Source organism: Arachis ipaensis, chromosome B01, assembly GCF_000816755.2.
Source record: "Arachis ipaensis cultivar K30076 chromosome B01, Araip1.1, whole genome shotgun sequence".
NCBI lineage: Eukaryota > Viridiplantae > Streptophyta > Magnoliopsida > Fabales > Fabaceae > Arachis > Arachis ipaensis.
The window spans coordinates 122,284,998-122,302,260 of NC_029785.2; the positions used below are offsets into that span (position 1 = coordinate 122,284,998).

The following is a 17,263-nucleotide window of genomic DNA, read 5'->3' on the forward strand; positions in this document are numbered from 1 at the left end:
AGAATAAATGAGTGTCAGGTAGCTTCCTCTTAGTGAGTATTGATATTCGTTAATTTTATCTTCATTAAGTGAGGAGGAGTTGATAAATTCATATTTTATGTAATTTTTTATTGAAAAAAAAGTGAAATTTATCAACTTGAATTTTATCCTTGTTAATGCACACCTTTATGAATTTTTTTCTAATTGAACTTAATTGATTAAAATATTTTTCTTAGGCCTTTAAAATTGTTAAATTAATTTCACTTTTATTCCACATGCCTTGATATGTTGTTTAAGCTGTGTAAGATTTAGTATGCAACGATGGCTTGAAAAGATGAAAAAAAAAAAGTAAAACATGATGCATACGCATCATAGCTAGCATGTGACTCACTTAAAATAACATGTGCAATCAGATTTTAAATATACTTCTCTCTAGAATTCCTAGGATCTATAGCAAAATTCTCTCTAATTTTAGGATTTTAATCTTGTCCAAGTTTAATCCTTGTTCATATTTTCTTGTTCTAGCACTTTGGTTTGCTTAGATTCTCTTGTTATTTTTTTTATTTTGTCTTTAGTTTATGAACTCTTGTTGGATGATTTTTGAGTAATGAATTTGATGTTTTATATTACTCTTACTTACTTGAGATAATTAGGTAGTTATAGCTTTTACTAATTGTTGCGATTTATGTTGTTTTATGTTTATGCACTCTAAGTATTTGACAAAATGCTTGAACTAGTTATAAAATATATTTTTTTTATTCTTGAATTGGATTGAAAATTTGGGTGATCTTTAGTTATTAATTTAGAACTATTAATTACCCTTATTTTTGGTAACACTAACATTTTACTAAATTCAATTAGTAAGTTGGTTAATATTTATGAATTAGGTTAATTAAGCTTAATTGACTTTTCTTAATTCATAAAGGTTGACGAATTAAGTTCACTCTTTGTAATGATCATATTGTGATTAGTGATAATGATAATGATTTTTTAACATGTAACCCTTGTCAAGATCTTTTAGAACTTGAAAAGGGGGTGTTGACACAAAAGCAGAGCAAGACATAACAGAGAAAGAGAATCACACAAGCATATATCCTGGTTCGGTTTCCAAGTGCAATGAAACCTACATCCAGTCTCCACCACAACCATGGTGGAATTTCAACTATAATCAAACTTATTACATACACCAATTCCAATGAATTACAACCTAATTCATCTAGTATCACCTATCAAATTTCTAACCTAAACCTAGTATCTACCAAGTGCTATCTCAACTTGACTAAGGAAAACTCCAATCTAGTTCAGCAACCACCAAATGCTATCCCAACTTAACTAAGAAGAACTAATCCTAGTTCAACAAAAACCAAATACATAAAAAATTACTTTGGCTTTTTCAATTTATCTCTTTTGCCTCTTTTCACTAATGGCTTTTTCATTTTCTCACTTTACCATGATTAGCCTTTTTCTCAATTACAGAAAAATAGACATAAAAAAATCATAACAAAAAATCTCAAACAAAGTTCAAAGAAGAAGGAAACAACACTGCACGAAAATTCTCATTCTCTTTCCAATATGCATAGTTGCAGTCAACACTAAGCAAGAGGAAACTTGAATTCATGTCATGCTGCAATTCTTCAAGTTGTGCTGCAATCAACCCTAAGCAAGAGAAAACATGAATTTAAGTTGTGTTATAGCTGTTCAAGATGTAGTAATAATAGTACATTAATTTCAAAAGAAGGAACCAACACTAAAAATTGAATTCAAGTTGTGTTGCAATTAACTTTAAGCAAGAGAAAACCTAAATTCAAGTTGTGTTGGAGTTGCTCAAGGAGTGGTAGTAATAGTACTTTTTTCAAAAGAAGGAACCAACACTAAAACCTGAACTCAATTTGTGTTGCAATCAACTCTAAGCAAGAGGAAACATAAATTCAAGTTTGCTATAGTTGTTCAAGTTGTGTTGTGCTGCATTTAACTCTAAGCAATAGAATCTAGTAGCAGTAGTACCTTGTTTCAAAAGATGGAACCAATACAGAAACCAAAATTCAAGTTGTCCTACAGTCAACTCTAAGCAAGAGAAAACCTAAATTCAAGTTATGTTATAAGTAGTAGTTTCAAGTTGTGCAACAAGTAGTAGTAGTTGTGTTGTCAACTCTAAACAAGAGGAAACTTAAATTCAAGTTGTGCTACTAGTAGTAGTTGTTGTGTTGTTGTCAAGTCTAAGCAAGACAAAGTACTAATAGTAGCAGTAGTTCTGCTGTTGTTAACTCTAAGAAAGAGGAAACCTAAATTCAAGTTGTGCTACAAGTAGTAAGAGTAGTAGTAGTTGTTTTGTTGTCAACTCTAAAAGAGAAGAAACATAAATTAGTTGTGTTACAAGTAGTAGTTTCAAGTTGTGCTACAAGTAGTAGTATCGTTGTCAACTCTAAATAAGAGGAAACCTAAATTCAATTGTGCTACAAGTAGTAGTTTCAAGTTATTCTACAAGCAATAGTTTCAAGTTGTTCTACAAGTAGTAGTAGTTGTGTTGTCAACTCTAAACAAGAGGAAACTTAAATTCAAGTTGTGCTACTAGTAGTAGTAGTTGTGTTGTTGTCATGTCTAAGCAAGACAAAGTAGTAATAGTAGAAGTAGTTCTGCTGTTGTTAACTCTAAGAAAGAGGAAACCTAAATTCAAGTGGTGCTACAAGTAGTAGTAATAGCAGTTGTGTTGTTGTCAACTCTAAACAAGAGGAAACCTAAATTCAGTTGTGGCTACAAGTAGTAGTTTCAAGTTGTTCTACAAGCAGTAGTTTCAAGTTGTGCTACAAGTAGTAGTAGTTATTTTGTCAACTCTAAACAAGAGGAAACTTAAATTCAAGTTGTGCTACTAGTAGTAGTAGTTGTGTTGTCAACTCTAAGCAAGACAAAGTAGTAATAGTAGCAATAGTTCTACTGGTGTTGACACTAAGAAAGAGGAAACCTAAATTCAAGTTGTGCTACAAGTAGTAGTAGTAGTTGTGTTATTGTCAACTCTAGAAGAGAAGAAACATAAATTAGTTGTGCTACAAGTAGTTTCAAGTTCTGTAGTCTCAAGTTGTGCTACAAGTAGTAGTAATAGTAGTTGTGTTGTTGTCAACTCTAAACAAGAGGAAACCTAAATTCAGTTGTGCTACAAGTAGTAGTTTCAAGTTGTGCTACAAGTAGTAATAGTTGTGTTGTCAACTCTAAACAATAGGAAACATAAATTCAAGTTGTGCTACTAGTAATAGTAGTTGTGTTGATGTCATGTCTAAGCAAGACAAAGTAGTAATAGTAGCAGTAGTTCTGCTGTTGTTAACTCTAAGAAAAAGAAAACCTAAATTCAAGTTATGCTACAAGTAGTAGTTTCAAGTTGTACTACAAACAGTAGTCTCAAGTTGTGTAGTAGAGGAAACCTAAATTCAAATGCTACAAGTAGTAGTAGTAGTAGTTGTGTTGTTGTCAACTCTAAAAGAGAAGAAACATAAATTAGTTGTGTTACAAGTAGTAGTTTCAAGTTGTGCTATAAGTAGTAGTAATAGTAGTTGTATTGTTGTCAACTCTAAACAAGAGGAAACCTAAATTCAGTTGTGCTACAAGTAGTAGTTTCAAGTTGTTCTACAAGTAATAGTTTCAAGTTATGCTACAAGTAGTAGTAGTTGTGTTGTCAACTCTAAACAAGAGGAAACTTAAATTCAAGTTGTGCTACTAGTAGTAGTTGTTGTGTTGTTGTCATGTCTAAGCAAGACAAAGTAGTAATAGTAGCAGTAGTTCTGCTATTGTTAACTCTAAGAAAGAGGAAACCTAAATTTAAGTGATACTACAAGTAGTAGTAATAGTAGTTGTGTTGTTGTCAACTCTAAACAAGAGGAAACTTAAATTCAGTTGTGGCTACAAGTAGTAGTTTCAAGTTGTACTACAAGTAGTAGTAGTTGTTTTGTCAACTATAAACAAGAGGAAACTTAAATTCAAGTTGTGCTACTAGTAGTAGTTGTTGTGTTGTTGTCAAGTCTAAGCAAGACAAAGTAGTTGTGTTGTCAAGTCTAAGCAAGACAAAGTAGTAATAGTAGCAATAGTTCTGCTGCTGTTAACACTAAGAAAGAGGAAACCTAAATTCAAGTTGTGCTACAAGTAGTAGTAGTAGTAGTAGTTGTGTTATTGTCAACTCTAAAAGAGAAGAAACATAAATTAGTTGTGCTACAGGAAGTAGTTTCAAGTTCTGTAGTCTCAAGTTGTGCTACAAGTAGTGGTAATAGTAGTTGTGTTGTCAATTCTAAACAAGAGGAAACCTAAATTCAGTTGTGCTACAAGTAGTAGTTTCAAGTTGTGCTACAAGTAGTAGTAGTTGTGTTGTTGTCAAGTCTAAGCAAGACAAAGTAGTTGTGTTGTCAAGTCTAAGCAAGACAAAGTAGTAATAGTAGCAATAGTTCTGCAGCTGTTAACACCAAGAAAGAGGAAACCTAAATTCAAGTTGTGCTACAAGTAGTAGTAGTAGTAGTGTTATTGTCAACTCTAAAAGAGAAGAAACATAAATTAGTTGTGCTACAGGAAGTAGTTTCAAGTTCTGTAGTCTCAAGTTGTGCTACAAGTAGTGGTAATAGTAGTTGTGTTGTTGTCAATTCTAAACAAGAGAAAACCTAAATTCAGTTGTGCTACAAGTAGTAGTAGTTGTGTTGTCAACTCTAAATAAGAGAAAACTTAAATTCAGGTTGTGCTACTAGTAGTAGTAGTTGTTTGTTTTGTTGTCAAGTCTAAGCAAGACAAAGTAGTAATAGTAGCAGTAGTTCTGCTGTTGTTAACTCTAAGAAAGAGGAAACTTAAATTCAAGTTGTGCTACAAATAGTAGTTTCAAGTTGTACTACAAAGAGTAGTCTCAAGTTATATAGTAGAGGAAACCTAAATTCAAGTTGTGCTACAAGTAGTAGTAGTTGTTGTGTTGTCAACTCTAAAAGAGAAAAAACAAATTAGTTGTGCTACAAGTAGTAGTTCCAAGTTGTGCTACAAGTAATAGTAATAATAGTTGTGTTGTTGTCAACTCTAAACAAGAGGAAACCTAAATTCAGTTGTGCTACAAGTAGTAGTTTAAAGTTGTTCTACAAGTAGTAGTTTCAAGTTGTGCTACAAGTAGTAGTAGTTGTGTTATCAAGTCTAAACAAGAGAAAACTTAAATTCAAGTTGTGCTACTAACAGTAATAGTTGTGGTGTTGTCATGTCTAAGCAAGATAAAGTAGTAATAGTAGCAGTAGTACTGCTGTTGTTAACTCTAAGAAAGAGGAAACCTAAATTCAAGTTGTGCTACAAGTAGTAGTAATAGTAGTTGTGTTGTTGTCAACTCTAACCAAGAAGAAACCTAAATTCAGTTGTGGCTACAAGTAGTAGTTTCAAGTTGTTCTACAAGCAATAGTTTCAAGTTGTGTTACAAGTAGTAGTAGTTGTTTTGTCAACTCTAAACAAGAGGAAACTTAAATTCAAATTGTGCTACTAGTAGTAGTTGCGTTGTTGTCATGTCTAAGCAAGACAAAGTAGTAATAGTAGCAGTAGTTTTGCTGTTGTTAACTCTAAGAAAGAGGAAACCTAAATTCAAGTTGTGCTACAAGTAGTAGTAGTAGTAGTAGTAGTAGTAGTTGTGTTGTTGTCAACTCTAAAAGAGAAGAAACATAAATTAGTTGTGCTACAAGTAGTAGTAATAGTAGTTGTGTTGTTGTCAACTCTAAACAAGAGAAAACCTAAATTCAGTTGTGCTACAAGTAGTAGTTTCAAGTTGTTCTACAAGCAGTAGTTTCAAGTTGTGCTACAAGTAGTAGTAGTTGTGTTGTCAACTCTAAATAAGAGGAAACTTAAATTCAGGTTGTGCTACAAATAGTAGTAGTTGTGTTGTTGTCATGTCTAAGAAAGACAAAGTAGTAATAGTAGCAGTAGTTCTGCTATTGTTAACTCTAAGAAAGAGGAAACCTAAAATTCAAGTTGTGCTACAAGCAGTAATTTCAAGTTGTGCTACAAGTAGTAGTAGTTGTGTTGTCAACTCTAAACAAGAGGATACCTAAATTCAAGTTATGCTACAAGTAGTAGTAATAGTAGTTGTGCTGTTGTTAACTCTAAACAAGAGGCATCCTAAATTCAAGTTGTGCTACAAGCAGTAGTAGTAGTAGTTGTGTTGTCAACTCTAAACAAGAGGAAACCTAAATTCAAGTTGTGCTACAAGCAGTAGTAGTAGTTTCAAATTGTGCTACAAGTAGTAGTAGTAGTAATAGTTGTGTTGTCAACTCTAAACAAGAGAAAATCTAATTTCAAGTTGTGCTACTAGTAGTAATAATAGTTGTATTGTTGTCAACTCTAAACAAGAGGAAACCTAAATTCAAATTGTGCTACAAGTAGTAGTTTTAAGTTGTGCTACAAGTAGTAGTAGTTGTGCTGTCAACTCTAAACAAGAAGAAACCTAAATTCAAATTGTGCTACAAGTAGTAGTTTCAAGAAGTAGTAGTAGTAGTGTTAGTAATAGTGTTGCAACTCTAAGCAAGAGAAAACCTAAATTCAAGTTGTGCTACAAGTAGTAGTAGTAGTAATAGTACTAGTTGTATTGTTGTCAACTATAAGAAAGACGAAGTATTAGTTGTGTTAAATTCAACTCTAAAGAAGAGGAAACCTAAATTCAAGTTGTAGTAGTGGTTGTGGTGCTGTCAACTCTAAGCAAGAGAAAATAGTAGTAGTAGTTGTGTTGTTGTCAACTCTAAGCAAGAGGAAATCTAAATTCAGGTTGTGTTACAAGTAGTAGTTTCATTGTCAACTTGTCAACTCTAAGCAAGAGGAAACCTAAATTCAAATTCTGTTACAAGTAGTAGTTTCAAGTTGTGCTAAAAGTAGTAGTAATAGTAGTGTTGCAACTCTAAGCAAGAGGAAACTTCCATTCAAGTTGTGCTGCAGTCAATTCTAAACAAGAGTGATATGTGCTCAAGAGTATCAAAGAGAAACTAGTAGTAGTAGTAGTAGTAGTAGTAGTAGTAGTAGTAGTAGTAGTAGACAACATAAATGAAATCAGAAATGATCAAAGTGAAGGAATTGCAATGGAGATCGAATTCAAACTAACCTTGAATGCATACCTCATGGACTTGATTGCTTCACCGATAAGAAGCTTGGCCGATGTGATAGCCTTCAACAAGAGACACTCAACTTGGTTACTACTTGAGACAATTTTTACGTTGAGCCTACTAGATCTTTTCACCACCACAATGATTTGACAACCAATGTGTCATTTATGGAGCAGCAAAAACACAGCATTCATGATAAGAAAATAGAGATTCAAATATTAAACAAATGTGAGCCCCTCTTCAATTTCGGAAAGAAAAGGATTCAGGATTAAGACAAGAACAATTAAATCATGGTATCTACCATCCGTAGTTCAGCCAATTTTCCCATATTTAGAACCCAATCTTCTGTGCATATCCACTTGGTAACACACCATTTTGTTTTATTTGGATTTTCTCATGCCACAACTGCAAGAAATATGGCATCAAGGTCAACACTCTAAACAGCTTTCCATTATTGTGTAGTAGATAGATCTAACAAAAAAGAGGAAGAATTTATAAACCAAAAAATCACATTAAAATGTCACATGTCCACTTCCCTTCCTTTTCTTTCAGCCCAACTTTAAACTATCTTACATAAGAGTCTTACAACAACATGCTAAATTGACAAGATAATTTTTAACATAAAGCAAGAACAAGGTACCTCATCCTTCAAATTCAAAACCTTCAATCACCACAATGTAGGGAGCATGGTCAAGAGGGGGCTGTAATAGGCCTTGAGCCTCTAACCAACTAATCTTCAGCTCTACCAAAACTTAAAAGTACATCAAGTCAATAGATATGCATACAAATTGAATATATTGAATCGAACAAATTTGGTGTTTAAACTGACATGTTTTGGATAACAGGATTAATTGAAACTGTTCAAAGCCTTCCTAAAGGCTAATCTATTGGATTTGTTCCAAAGAAAATATATAAACTCTTTAGTTGTTTTAGTTGTAAATAACATACTACTCACTGCAGAAACTTAGCCACAAACATAATAAAATTGGTCAAATCAAAGGTTTCTAATAGTTTGTTACAAAATTTCAGATTGGGGTTGGTTTAAAGTATGTGAACAAGCTAGAGGAATCAATGGAATAGGGTTCTATGCATCTGAGACTTTTGTAGCTTCTGGTAAGTGAGAACAAATAATTCAAGAATAATTGTGTTTCTTCCTATCATATTTATTCATTTATGACTTGACTTATAGCAGGGCTTTCTTTTATATTGAAAACAATAATGAATAAGCCAATCAAACGGAATATGTTATGGACAGATTGATGCAAAAATGTAGTGAAAAAGAGTGAACAGAAACCTTTGGCAATTTACGGAACATTTGGTGATTGCAAATGTTTTGAAGAGCTGCCCTAAAAACCAGCATCTTCAACAGATTTACTTCTGAATGCAAACTCAGTTTCTCAGCCACTTTCTTTCTGTACACATCTTGCAAAGGAGAAAAAAAACCACAGAAATTAAAGCTCCTAAACCCGAAACAAATGTAACTTCCCTAATTTGAACAAATTCATCAGATCCTCAGAAAAATAGGGAAAAAAGAATACAAAATTAAACAAGAACCAATGACTTTGAGGCATCCAATATTTTAGAAGGGGAAAAAGATTTCAGTTATTAGGGAATTTGAAAGAAGACCATCAAAAACCTTCAAGAACATCGACAACAATGGCGTTTCTTGAATGTTAGATGACTCGTCATTGAAAAGACTGACAACATGAAAATCAGCAGCGCATAATTTTTGGCCATGAAAATTGAAATAAATGTTAAAAAAAAAGAAAAGAAAAGAAGAAGCCAGGTACATTGAAATTGCTGGTTGTGAATCTTTTTGGTGCTGTTTATGAACGAACGAGCTTTGGCGGCTCGGTTCGGCGGCTCGGTGGTGGCGGTCCTCCCCCTCCCTTCCTTCTTCTCCGTTCAGCCCTCTCTTCTCTCTTCCCTTTCTTTTCTCTCCGTCTCAGCGTTTGGGGATTTGTGGTGAATGAATGGAAAAGAGAGACAACATTAGGGGAAGGCGTTGATGTGAAGCAGTTAGGGGGATTTATCTCATAAAACTTGTCTTACATACTACTTTTTTTTATCTATAAAATAATGATTTTAAAAATTAATTATATTATAACATACTATTTAATTAGGATATATATAAGGAACAGAATTAATATTTTTTAAAGTGTTATTTTAAATTAATTTATCAAAAGATATTTCAAAAGAAAAAAAAGATATTAAAAACAAATTTAGATGCATTGAGGTACTGCATAATTTTTTTTAAAAGATTTTATTGGAGATGTTTATTTTAGGTTATTAGTTGAATGTAATTTTAGATTTTTATTGATAAAAGATTGAAAAGGATATTATAACAAAAAAATCAAATTAAAATGTCACATGTCCACTTCCCTTCCTTCCTTTCCTTTCAGCCCAACTTTAAACTATTTTATTGACAAGATAATTTTTAACATAAAGCAAGAACAAGGTACCTCATCCTTCAAATTCAAAACCTTCAATCACCACAATGTAGGGAGCATGGTCAAGAGGGGGCCGTAGTAGGCCTTGAGCCTCTAGCCAAGTAATCTTCAGCTCTACCAAAACTTAAAAGTACATCAAGTCAATAGATATGCATACAAATTGAATATATTGAATCGAACAAGTTTGGTGTTTAAACTGACATGTTTTGGATAACAGGATTAATTGAAACTGTTTCAAAGCCTTCCTAAGGCTAATCTATTGGACTTGTTCCAAAGAAAATATATACGCTCTTTAGTTGTAAGTAACATACTACTCACTGCAGAAACTTAGCCACAAACATAATAAACTTGGTCAAATCAAAGGTTTCTAATAGTTTGTTACAAAATTTCAGATTGGTGTTGGTTTAAAGTATGTGAACAAGCTAGTGGAATCAATGGAATAGGGTTCTATCAACTTCTATGTATCTGAGACTTTTGTAGCTTCTGGTAAGTGAGAACAAATAATTCAAGAATAATTGTGTTTCTTCCTATCATATTTATTCATTTATGATTTGACTTATTGCAGGGCTTTCTTTTATATTGAAAACAATAATGAATAACTGAATAAGCCAATCAAACGAAATATGTTATGGACAGATTGATGCAAAAATATAGTGAAAAAGAGTGAACAGAAACCTTTGGCAAGAACATTTGGTGATTGCAAATGTTTTGAAGCGCTGCCCTAAAAACCAGCATCTTCAACAGATTTACTTCTGAATGCAAACTCAGTTTCTCAGCCACTTTCTTTCTGTACACATCTTGCAAAGGAGAAAAAAAACCACAGAAGTTAAAGCTCCTAAACCCGAAACAAATGTAACTTCCCTAGTTTGAACAATTTCATCAGATCCTCAGAAAAATGAGGGGAAAAAGAATACAAAATTAAACAAGAACCAGTGGCTTTGAGGCATCCAATATTTTAGAAGGGCAAAAAGATTTCAGTTATTATGGAATTTGAAAGAAGACCATCAAAAACCTTCAAGAACATCGACAACAATGGCGGTTCTTAAATGCTAGATGACTCGTCATTGAAAAGACTGACAACATGAAAATCAGCAGCGCATAATTCTTGGCCATGAAAATTGAAATAAAAGTAAAAAAGAAAAAGAAAAGAAGAAGCCAAGTACATTGAAATATGCTGGTTGTGAATCTGTTTGGTGCTGTTTATGAACGAACGCTGGGATCAAGAAACTGACATTCAGGTGGTGGCTTCCGGCGTGTTCCACAAGCTCCTCTGCGATGATGGAGGCGGCGTCGCACTCCTGCATGGCTCCGAGGGTGAGCTAAGAATGCTTTGGTTATGAAATGTACAGCTACAGTGTTTTTCTTTTTTAGGTGAACAGATACGGTGTTATTTTATTAGATTGCGACAACACCTTTTCTTTTTTATTTGTCAGGCGACAACACGTTTTTTTTTTTTTTTTTGGTCAGGGACAACACGTTTAGATTAGGTTGAAATGTTGTTTGGACCTTTGAGCCTTGTTCCTCTGTCTCATTAAAAAGAATAGTAACGTTTACTGTCTCATTAAAAAGAATAGTAATGTTTAGATGTATGTGGAGTTTGGGCCAAGTTCGATTGAGATCAAATTGATAGAAGACTGGGACTCAGACTGCAATTCTAGGATCAACTAGGCCGAAAAATCCTCATCCAATTGGCTGCCACTTATTGAAGAGACAACATTATTTATTTTTGGTATTAAGACGGGCCAGAGCCCAAAAAAGAAAACTACACTGAGACTAAACGAGGCAAAGATGCCCCTTGTTTATCATCTACTAATAATCTAAACACCTCTCTAGGAGGAGTATCCCAAAAGTAGAATCTTGGGTCTAGATTCAAATTTTTGCGCGCCAGGCAATCTGCACATCTATTGCATTCCCTATAAATATTCACAAAACTAATTTACCAATTCCTCTTTTTCCACTTACTGATGTCCTTAATCAAAGCATTTGGGTGGTTTATAAGATTCCTTGAGCTATTGATAATCTCTGCTGCTGATTTGGAGTCACACTCCACTCTAATTTTCCTTATCCCCAAAGTTCATGCTAGTTCCATTCCCTTGTTGATTCCCCACAGCTCTGCCATATAAGCCGTGCACCTCCCTATGTTGAAGGAAAATCCAGCAACCCATTTGCCTCTTTCATTCCTCAAGAGCCTGCCACACCCAACTTTTTCCTTGCTCCCTTGCACCGTGCCATCGATGTTAAGCGTCATCCACTCCTGCGTTGGTGGCATCCATCTTATGTTCCGGATCTCTTTGTTCTTGTTGATTTGGTTCTCCACCCTTCTCTGAAAAGCTTCCTTGACTTCCGCCACTTTCTTCATCACTTCAAGTTGAGTATTTTGTGGCCTGTTATAATTTGGCTCATGAATTTCTTTATTTCTCCAATTTCACATCTTCCAGCATGCTATAATGAATATATCCATCCAATTTTGATTCTGGTCATGCTCTAGTTGTTGTTGTATGTTCATATCCATCCATTCTTCTCTATTTGCTTGGAAGAAAATCTGTAATGCACTTGGCCGAATGAGCTGCACCCAAGTCCTGGAGACTTTGGGGCAGTCTCTCAGAGCGTGAAGAAGGTCTTCTTGATGGTTTTGACACAGGTGACAATCTCCTCTACTTGCAAACATCCTTGCCTTTTTGTGATTGGTGGGTATTCGGTTATGCTTTGCTTTCCAAATAAAGATCTTTGCTTTCTGCGGTCCTTGCCACTTCCAGATTTTACTCCAGATTGTGGTTGTGGGTTTGGTCCAATTTGCTAATGCTTTGTACGTGCTGGCGACAGAAAAATCCCCATTATCCGAGTGCATCCATCCAATTCTGTCTGTGCCATTTTCCTTGTTTGGGGGGGTGGGGGGAAGCGCCAAAATCTTCATTGTTTTTTCCTCTGGGAGGTAATTTTTTAAAATGTTTCTGTTCCAATTTCCATCTCTATTTATCCATTCACTGACAGTGCTTTCTATGTTTGTTATGTTCATAGTTGCTATGTTAAGAAGGGAGCCCTTGTTGTTCACCCATCTCTCAGTCCAGAATCTAGTTGTTGTTCCATCTCCAACGAATTTCACTGTGTGCTTCTGGAATGTTGGCCAAATCTTCACAATTTCCTTCCACAGGTTTGAATATACTTTTCTAGCAGTAGGATTGTTTATGTTGCTGTCTCCATTGCAATACTTTTGGATTAGCACTTTTGCCCAGAACGAGTTAGGGTTCTCCTGTAATTGCCAAATGATTTTCATTAAAAAAAGCATCATTCATCAAACTCAGTCTCCTAAATCCCAATCCTCCGTCATGTTTAGGTGTGCACATAGTTTTTCAGTTGATAGCATGCCATTTTCTCCTCTGATCCTCATCTCCCCATATAAAGCCTCTCTGTATTCTTTCTATTTCATTACAGATACTCCTTGGTACTCTCTCATGTTGCATTTCAAAATTAACACTTGGGCTTATTGCTGATTGTGCCAATGTTATTCTGCCCGCTAGTGATAGGCATTTTGATTTCCACCCTTTTAGCTTTCCATGCACCCTTTCTAGAACTGCTTTGTAATTTTTCCTTCCCACTTTATTGTTGTTAATCATAGCCCCCAGGTATCTTCTAAGAGCTTGATTTTCCTTGAATTCTATTTTTTCCTTGATGCTTTGCTTGATTTGCACTAGAATGTTTTTAGAGAAAACTATTGATGATTTTGTCGAATTGATCTTCAAACCAGTAGCTTTGCAGAAATTTTCCATTATTCTGTTTATTACCTCCATTTGGTGTGTTGAAGCATTAGCAAACAACAGCAGATCGTCTGCGAACATTAGATGAGAAATTTCTATTTTCTCTCTTCCCACCATGAAGGGGATCCAATGTCCATGATTCACCTCTTGCTCTATGTACTGTGATAGTTTATCCATGCACATGACAAATAGGTAAGGGGAAATAGGGTCCCCTTGTCTAATTCCCCTGTTAGGACTAAAGTTTTCTGTTTTGCTGTCATTTCATAGGATGTTGTAACTAACTGATCTAACCTCCTCCATAATGATGTGAATGATTTTCTCAGGGTGCTTTAGTTCTAAGAGCCTTTCTTGAATAAAATTCCAATTGATTGCATCATATGCTTTCTCAAAATCGATTTTGATCGCCATGTAGTTCTTCTTCCCTCTCATTTTTTTCATAGAATGCATTACCTCCTTTGCAATAAGGATGTTATCTTGAATCTTCCTACCTGGTATGAAACTTGATTGATGTGGACTAATTCTGTTATTTAAGTGAGGTTTGAGCCTTTGCACCAGGATTTTGGTTAAAATTTTAAGCCCGACGTTGCATAAGGCTATTGGCCTAAATTGTGTGATGAATTCTGGGTGTTGGAGCTTTGGGATGAGAACTATCAGGGTGGAGTTAGAGTCCTTCAAATGGGTGGGATTCCGCCAGCAATCCTTGATGTAGTCACACACTTTGCGCTTTAGAACCTCCTAGTTGTTTTTAAAGAAAATGGCTGGGAATCTATCCTCTCCTGGAGCCTTGAGGGAACCAATGCTTAAAAGGAGCTTTTTGATCTCCATATCTGTTGGTATCATCTCCATATTCCTGCAAACCAAAGGGTCCAAGTTAGGCATGTTTATATTATCTATCCGTAGCGGAGTGATAATTACCTCTTCTTGGTAAAGTCTTTTATAGGAATTAATGATGTGATCTTTCAGTTCTTGTTTCTCCTCTATCCAATTTTCATTAGCATCTCTAAGCTTGTGAATCTTGTTCTTTCTTCTTCTTATAATGGCTTTAGTGTGATAGAACTTTGTGTTTCTATCCCCTTCAACCATCCACTGCTCTCTAGATTTTTTGAGCCAGAGAGCTTCCTCTTTGTCAAGAATGTCTTCTAATTCTCTTTTTAGGTTTGTTTCCAAATTATCCAAAAAATGGTTTTTCCCATAGCTAATGCTTTTTTGGATGCCATTGATTCTGTTTAAAAGTCTTCTCTTTGTCTTGAAGATATTTCCGAAGACCTCTTTGTTCCATTTACTTAGATCTTTTTTGAGACTGTTGAGGTTTTGAATGAACATGATGTCCTCTTTCCAATGTTTTTCCAAAAACGGCCTGAAATCCGGGTGCATTGACCACATAGCTTCGAATATGAAAGGTCTGCCATTCCTACAATCTGTTCCTTCATTTTTCATTAACAAAGGAGGATGGTGGTCAGATTTGGTTCTAGGCAGGACTTTAACAACTGCTTCTTGAAATTTGGTTCTCCACGAGGGATTAGATAGAGCCCTATCCAATCTTTTGAAAACTCTGTCGTATCCTTCCCATTGCGGCCCTCTCCAGGTAAACCTAGTTTCTATAAATCCTAGATCTACTAATCCGCATCTATCGATCCAATTAGCAAAATTTCTACACATTCTAAGATCAATAGGTCTGCCACCTTTTTTCTCAGTGCCATCTTTTATCTCGTTAAAATCTCCTATTAACAGCCAAGGTTCTCCCATGTTTTTTGCTGTTCTTTCAATACTCTGCCAAATCACTCTTCTATTATTTGGTTGTGGACTTGCATAAACCGCTGTGAGGCACCAGGGATCTTGGTTGTGACGCTGCACTCTTGTATGTATGAATTGCTGGTTAGATTCTAATGTTGTAATAGAGATACTGTTGTCCTTCCAGCATATCCAAATTCCTCTTATAAAACTTTGAGCTTCCTCAATAATGAAATAGTTGAAACCAGCACCTTGGATAATTCTTCTAGCATTATTACCGCTAACTTTTGTTTCCAACAGGATCACAATGTCAAGATTGTATTGTCTTAAGAATTCTTTTAAGGTGCGTCTAAAGGCACAACTAGCCACACCTCTAACATTCCAAGACATTATAATAATTAAAATCCTTGGAAGGAATTAGTTTAGCTGTATATCCGTAGCTGTGTCTTTCTCTCTCTCACTGATTTTGGGAGTTTCATACTCCACTCCCATTATAAGGTCTTCTATCTCCTTTTGCATGTCTGTTTCCATAGGCACATCAGATCTATGTTCTAGCTCTCTAGGGTCTGGTGGTTCTTCCTCCTTTACTTTGTGGTATTTTTGCTCTTTGTTGTTGATTGTTTGGAAAATTTGATTTTGCGTGTCGTCATTAGCTACCTTCCAGTTCTCCTTGTATTTAACTATGTTGTTTTCCTTGATATTCTTGCTGCTTTCTCCCTTGTAAATCACTTTCTTTGTGTTGTTCTGATTTTTTCCTGCTTGTATTTGCTGATTTTGCGCCTGAGTCAGTTCTATCTGGTTGTTCTTGTTTTTTGTTGTGTTGCTCTTTTCAATTTGATTCTTGTTTGGTTGTTTTGTCTCTTTTTCTTTGCCTCTTTGATTCTGTTCTTTCTCTTCTTATGCTGGTTTTTTGTTGTTTTCTGGCTCTCTTTCCTCCTCATTCTCCATTCCACTTTCATCTAGCTCTTCTATTTCTAACACATTATATCTTGACTTATTATTTTTCTGGCTTTCCTTCTCTTTGGTGTGGCTGGCACCAACTTCCTCTTTGTTCATTTCCTTCCTCACTCTCCTTTGTCTCTGGATTGTCATCCATGGGCCGTACTTATCTGATTCTTGGTTCATTGTGGCTTCATTTCCTTTTTCTTTCTCTTGGTCATTTTCCCCTGCTGCTTTTTGAATTACTGCTGCTGTTTCCATATTTTTTGCTGCTTGTTTTTCCTTCTCTTCTTTCTCCTTTTGTTGCTGCTCTTTTGCCTCTTTTAATTCCTTCCAAATATCGCAGTTTTTCTGTTCATGGTCTACTTTGCCACATGTAAAGCAAATTTGGTGAATGCCCTCATAATCAACTTGATATTCCTTTCCATTTACCATATATCTTCCTAGCAGTGGCTTAGTTAAGTCCACCTCCATGCATAGCCTTGCGAATTTTCTTCGATAGAGATGCGAGGTGTTGTAATCCACTTTACAGGTTCTGCCTATGAGGTCACCTATTTTCCTTAGAATCTTTTTATTGTAGAGTTCGATGGGAAGGCCTAGAAGTCTAACCCATGCTGTGATTTTGTCAATCGAGGTAAGAATGGGGTTAAAATTTGGCTCTCAGAGTCTTAAAGCTAAGTAGTGATCATATGTTTTCCAAGGTCCATCAAGGAGAGCATGATCTAAGTCATCCTCAGCATAAAACTTCACTAGGTAGAAGTCATTGCCAAGGTCTATGACATCCACTCCACCAAATCTGCCCCATCATTTCTAGCCTCCTTTTCATAGCTGCGTATCCAATCTTTCTCCCCATGAGTTTAATAATTAGAGATTTCTACCATGGCTTCCAGAGTTCTCTTTTAGCATTATCATTTATAACAATGTTGAACAGACCATCTCCCATATCCATAACTGATATGTCTTCTTTTTCTTTTTTCCTTACATCTTCTCTTGGTTCTGTTGTTTCAGGTATTTTCTCCTGGTTACTCATCAATTCTTCATTTTCAGTCTCTGATAGGTCTTCATCGGATGTTGCTCTAGCTCCAGTGACCATGTTCGCATAGGACCTCGTTCTCTGATTCTCTACTTTATCTTCCGTCCAATCTTCATGACGAGGGACAAGCGCTTGTGTGCCTGAGAACCCATCTTCCCTTTTTCTAATCTTTTTGCTGTTCCTTGCTTGGTTCTCATGTTCCTATGGTGGTCGGGAGTGCTCATTGGAGGCCCTTTCCGGCCTATTGTTGCCAGTCATGGGTGGTGGTGGTTGTTTGAAACGTTATGTTGTGTA

At 35.3% G+C, this 17,263-nt stretch overlaps 1 protein-coding gene and 2 long non-coding RNA genes across 8 annotated transcripts in view; 1 reads left to right on the plus strand and 2 right to left on the minus strand.

Moving 5' to 3' along the window:
* The window catches only part of LOC110262571, a 25,257-nt gene extending 22,715 nt beyond the window's left edge, over positions 1 to 2,542 (plus strand). Inside the window, exon 3 of the long non-coding RNA XR_002347356.1 lies at positions 2,493 to 2,542. This is a non-coding gene — a long non-coding RNA (uncharacterized LOC110262571). The remainder of the gene's footprint in view (positions 1 to 2,492) is intronic.
* LOC107635313 overlaps positions 1 to 9,083 on the minus strand; it is a 31,535-nt gene extending 22,452 nt beyond the window's left edge. The window contains exons 1-6 of one of the 6 annotated variants that reach the window (XR_002347331.1): positions 8,852 to 9,083; positions 8,356 to 8,483; positions 7,702 to 7,812; positions 5,551 to 7,466; positions 4,873 to 5,029; positions 2,036 to 3,112 (exon numbers count right to left, since the gene is read on the minus strand). This is a non-coding gene — a long non-coding RNA (uncharacterized LOC107635313). Of the gene's footprint in view, positions 1 to 1,041; positions 1,636 to 2,035; positions 3,113 to 4,872; positions 7,467 to 7,701; positions 7,813 to 8,355; positions 8,484 to 8,851 lie in introns of those variants that run through there. The other 5 variants (XR_002347334.1, XR_002347324.1, XR_001619204.2 and 2 more) reach the window with 5 other exon arrangements.
* LOC107612189 lies at positions 14,002 to 15,387 on the minus strand. Its single transcript, XM_016314002.1, has one exon. The coding sequence runs from the start codon at positions 15,385 to 15,387 to the stop codon at positions 14,002 to 14,004; it is 1,386 nt and encodes a 461-aa protein (XP_016169488.1).

Excerpts from the sequence above, each read along its gene's own strand:
- LOC107612189 (XM_016314002.1), bottom strand. The coding sequence starts at position 15,387 with ATGTCTTGGAATGTTAGAGGTGTGGCTAGTTGTGCCTTTAGACGCACC.